We start from the raw sequence: 5413 nt of genomic DNA, 5'->3' as shown, positions 1-5413 counted from the left end.
TTGGTTATTATTGAGGAGCTTGTCACATTTGCATGAGTCCCGGGCCGGCGATCTCCTCGGAGGGCAGCAGAACCACTTGATGTAGCAGTAGCAGAACTCCAAGAAGCTGATGCACGCCGATACCACCCCCACGGAGAAGTAGAAGTGGAGGAAGACGGTTTTCTCTGTGGGACGTGAGGTGTAGCAGTCCACAATCTTTGGGCAGGGGAAGCGTTGACATTCAAAGTGGGGCGTCACCTCAAAGCCGTACAGCTTCCACTGAGCTACAATGAAGCCCACTTCTGCTCCGATACGAAAAAGCAGGTTGATGATGTAGAAAACTCTGAATCGGCGCTCCTCTCTTAGGTTCTCATTGTTGTATTTGCATCTTTTGAGGTGGTTGACTCTCTTGTTGTGATGGTGTATGGCGTACAGGAGGAAAACCAAGGACGGAGTGGCGATGAGAACGATGTGGAACACCCAGAACCGGTACTGGGAGATGGGGAAGGCCATGTCGTAGCACACCTGTTTGCAGCCCGGCTGGAGGGTGTTGCAGGTGAATTCCTCTTGCTCGTCCTCAAACATGTCACTGGCAACGGTTCCGAGGATCACGATGCGAAACACCAGCATGAGAAAGAGCCAGATACGACCGAGCATAGGCGAGTGACTCGCCAGAGTCTCGAAGAGTTTGCCAACGAAGTCCCACTCTCCCATGATTGCAGCTCTGAGTACGAGAACCGTGTGTCACCTGTCAGAACACAAACGACATCTGAGCTATAGTCACAGAGTTTCCTTCACACACTGTTTCTGAAGTAGAGACTAAGCCCACAGGGTATCGTCGTACGACATTCCTGACGGAAAAGACATGTCACAACTTGAATTTAAAATTAACGAGTGTGATTTTTTAACTCTTAAGACCCAAGTTAGTATTTGAGGTAAGCCTTTAAACATCTAGTCACAGGGCTCCAGTTAAGCAGAATTAACGACTCTGATAATATAAACCAAAATGGGATGTCCACACATGTGGACGCCAACTCTTAAGAGTTTAACTAACTAAACTTCCTGCTTTAAGTTACTGGAAGAAACACCTGAAGAATAGAACCAGAAGAACTTACGTAACCAGGTCAATAAAACGCGATTTATTTTTTTTTAATACCAAGGATTACATTCTTAAATATGCATAAGGAGTTTGACAGTTTTGTGCTGACTTGGCATATGACTGAAAACAGGTTCAACACCTGATCAAAGCCTGATCGTTTTTCTCAGAAATGAGCCAACAAATAGGAAAATCTGACAGGTTTAAACTCAACAAACGAATCATTTTCAATAATTATTTATTTATTTTTCAAAATGGAAAAAATGGTCTCAAAACACGTTTTGACAAAAAAAAAAATTCAAAACCGTGTCATGGAAGGTGAGATGCAGGGAAGCAGTTATGGCTGATAGTAGAATAAATCTAAAAATAAAAAAAGCTCCTAAAAACAAAATAGAATCAGAGAGCACAAACTAAATTGTCTCAAATTTGATCCACACATTTTTAACTTAGTGTAACTGTATTATAAAGAACTCATCATTAACAAAATTTGCCTTTTTTCAATTTATCAAGTAGTCTTCTAAAAAAATGAATCACAATACATAAGTTATTTTCACCGTAAAATGTTTTAAAACCTAGCTAAGCTTTTCCCGCCAAAAGTGCTTTTGAGGTGTCATGGAGGCAGCCATTTTGAAATGAGTAGAAAACGCCTTTCTACTGCCCCTAGTGGAATGATGATGAACTACAGGGTATTTAAAAATAATTCTACATTGACAACACACTCCAACATATTTAGGAAATATATGCTTAAATATAATGCTTAATTTATTATTCTCAAAGCCAGCAGAGATAATATTAAAGTCCTGCTCCAAACATTGAGCTATTTTAAAAGCATTCATGGTGCTTTATTTTTTTATTTTTTATGATAAAACTATTTTTAGCCAAAAAAAAAATGTTTTTTTCATTTTGGGACAGTTTCTGCAGAGTGGCAGTAGTTTGCCACACTCTCTCCTGCTAGCTTACAGCCCTTAACAATTCCACAATTCCAAGCTAGCATTAGCGGTGCAACAAAAACATCCGGTTTTGAGCCAAATGCCAGCTCAGATGAGGAAAATGAAGACGTAGGGATCTTGTCGTCGACCACTGGATGTATCTGAATGAAGTGGAGTAGACAGCTTGTTGTCTGCCGATTGTACTATGTGTATAACAACTACAAGCCTTTTCAATCTACATTTTTTCATCTGCTCCTGATTCCCATCAATTTGAATAAAGAAATACTCAAAAATGCAATTTTAAGCTTAATTTTCCTTTATATATGTCCTTCATCTTCATAAAAAACCCACAAAACCACCTAAAACACACATATACATACATATTCACACACATACATCTCTATGTACATATGCATTCACATACACAGGTAAATGATGCTTTTATTACCCAATTAATAAACAGACAGATTTGCACTTATGCATAGAATTCATGATTCATTGAATCCATTAAATATTAAGTTTGTCAAATAGATTAATTTAAATTGATTTAATTTAGTTAGTTTAATTTAAATTAGTTTAATTAATTGAAAAGCTTCACTTCACTTTTTTCCCCCACATAATCTGGTGCTTAACTGAGGCTGAGGCAGAAAGAGGGCCCAATGAGGATGGAAGACGAGGTTCTGAGACCGCATGAAGATATGCCGTGAAAAAAATGAAGATTTTTTATTTATTTCAGAGATAAAGAGAGAACCAGAGGAATTTTTGTGGTAAACCTGAAACAAAAAATTAGCAGCAATTGATGTGGAAAGTGAAACTGTTGACACTGTTGTTCTACTTCAGAGGAAATATGTCAATATGGTAAATGCTGGAGGTGAGGCCCCAGGATAGAGCCTTGGAGTACACCGGAAGTTACAGGGAGGGCTTGGATCTCAAGGTTTCAAGCTGATAAGGTTTGGTAAACAAAAGTGAAACCATTTATAGTAAGAGTGCATGAACTTCATATTTTTGATTAATTCTCCAAGTTTGGCAAATGGTGAATTTTTATTTTTTTCCATCCACTGTTTTTTAAGATTTAATATTTTATAGTTTTATCCAGATTGTGGTGATCATCAGCTTTTGATTCCTTACCTTAATTTAAAAAAAATAAAGACAGAAAATTATTATTTTTTTTTATATTTATTCAGTTTAGATGTTAAATTTGATCATTGCCAGGTAGAAATGATCTTGACATGTTTTAAAAGACAGAGCTGTTACTGTAGTCAATTAAACAACATTATAGGACATGATAACATCAGACTTTATTAAAAGTTTAAGAGCATTGTCCATTTTTAGCACTTTATTGCAAAGACAAAGAAAATGTTTAGTTAATGCAGTGGATAAAGTAAAACCTTAAAAATTAAAAAGAATAAATAGAAAAAGAAGGAGTGATAAAATATTAAAATAAGAATTGATAGTAAATTCATAACATTTTTTTTTATTTCCGTTGCTACCAAGTGGAAAATCAGTTCCAATGGTTTTCACCTTTTATTTTATTTTATTTTTTTAAAATTCAGTACAGATAAAATCGAAACAAAAAGTAGTAAACAAACAGAAACCAGGTCAATTGGAGAGTGTTGGACATTAACATGATCAGGTTCATAAATCTTATCTGCTCTTCACTAAACTTTACAGCTAATTCTGAAAATCAGTTACTTGACACAGTGACTCCTGTATAAAATAAGAGACAGCAGAGAGGGTTGCTGTTTCCCAGAAACCAGTTCCTTCACAGAAGACGAAGGCAGAGAAAGAAATGCTTATCAAACACACCTACACGTGAGCTTTGCAGCGGAAATGACTTGCCTTTTCCTTCAAAACACCTACTTACCTGATAAACACCACATGTAATCTCCTCGTGTGTCCTTTTTTTAACATTTATTTTGAAATCTCTCCTCAAGCCCAAATGTCCAGGCAGCTCCTTTGTTTGTCACTTTCAAAATAAATGTGAAGTTGGAAAACTGTCTATGTGCCTTACCGTCCTCTCGACCTGGTTCGCTTCTGTTTTTGTTCCTTCAGCTCATTTAAACCCTGTCTGCACTCCTGGATTTGTCATTATTTGGGTCATCCTTCACGAGTGTGGCTTTCATTTACAAATCCAAGTCCAAGGGTTTGGAGGAAGACTGGGGAGCAGAACCCAATCTGCTGGAGGTCCGGTGTGCGATCTCCAGTCACCCATTGTTTGGAGTCCAGCTCCGTCTCCTCCTCTCGTCCGTGGCGGAGCCATCTCCAGAGTACTGGACTCACCACATTTTTTGGATGCCACTCACCTGACTACAATTTGACAACCACCTGTTTTTTTAAGCAGCACAGAGCCTTGTTTTTTGCCACCCCGCCTGCATTACCTGGACTTTATCTTCTGTTTCTGACCCTGCTTATTCTCTGATTGCCTGCCGCCTGCCCTGACCCTCGACTGGACCTTGACAGCTATCCATGTTTCTGTTTGGTGCAGTGCAGTTCATGTGTTGTTCCTTGAGAGATTTTAGATTCCAGGTGGATCGTCTTTGCTCCTGTTCTTGGCTGTGGACCTCACCTCTGGCTCGTCGTGGCTGTGGACCTCGGCTTCACCATCCCCTAGTTCTTTCTGGATGAACACTATTTAATATGTAGTTGTAGAGTTAGATAAACGAATTCTTCTTGACATTCTTGGTACATCGCCTGTCCGTCCTGGGAGAGGATTCATCTTTCATGTGGATATCCCTGGAGAAGGTTTCTTCTTTTTTCCTGAACAAGAAGGAGGGTTTAAGGCAGGAATAACCAGCTTAGTTTAGTCTGTTTAGCTTAGTTTAGCAATCAGCTATTGTTTATATTTTATGACAAACTTTCTGCTTCTATACAATCACCAGTATGAAGCCCAATGGGAATTGTTTTTTGGGATATTGGGGTATATCAGGGGTCGGCAACCTTTAACAGTAAAAGAGCCATTTGGGCTTGTTTTCTACTGATCAAAACCTAGAAGGAGCCGTATTGTCTTACTTTAGCATTTAGGAAATTTAGATTTGCATTCCATCCATGGCCATCTTTTTTTTCTTTTTTTTTAAATATATTTTTTAGCATGAACAAAAGTAAAAATATAGAAAGAAACTAACATTTCTCAAAATTGAATTTTTAAAAAAGTTTTTACCTTTTATCTTAAGTAGTGGCCAAATTAGCGAAAAAGCTAGCTTGTTGCCTAATTACTAGCTGAACTCCAAATTAGCATCAAATTCCTCAGTAAATTAAATTAATCAAAAATGTTAACATGTTGCTAAAATAGAAGGAAAACTCTAAATTAGCCTTAAAATCCAAGTAGATAAAAAATTAAACAGAAGCTAAATTTTAAATTATCCCCCCAAAAAAACTTCAGTAGATAACAAACTTGCCAAAAAAATCTGCA

General features: G+C 37.6%; 1 protein-coding gene across 1 annotated transcript in view; it reads right to left on the bottom strand.

The window, feature by feature from the left end:
• Nucleotides 1-766, bottom strand: part of LOC112153891 (gap junction delta-3 protein) — a gene marked incomplete in the record, with an annotated part of 8943 nt that extends 8177 nt beyond the window's left edge. Inside the window, 1 exon segment of the mRNA XM_024284351.2 lies at nucleotides 50-766. Within this exon segment, the coding sequence (XP_024140119.1) occupies nucleotides 50-693 (644 nt within the window).
• Nucleotides 767-5413: the final 4647 nt, after the last annotated feature.

This window comes from Oryzias melastigma, linkage group LG19 (assembly GCF_002922805.2).
Source record: "Oryzias melastigma strain HK-1 linkage group LG19, ASM292280v2, whole genome shotgun sequence".
NCBI classification, from domain to species: Eukaryota; Metazoa; Chordata; class Actinopteri; order Beloniformes; family Adrianichthyidae; genus Oryzias; species Oryzias melastigma.
Note: the sequence above shows the minus strand (reverse complement) of the source record. Positions and strands in the feature narration are given on the sequence as shown.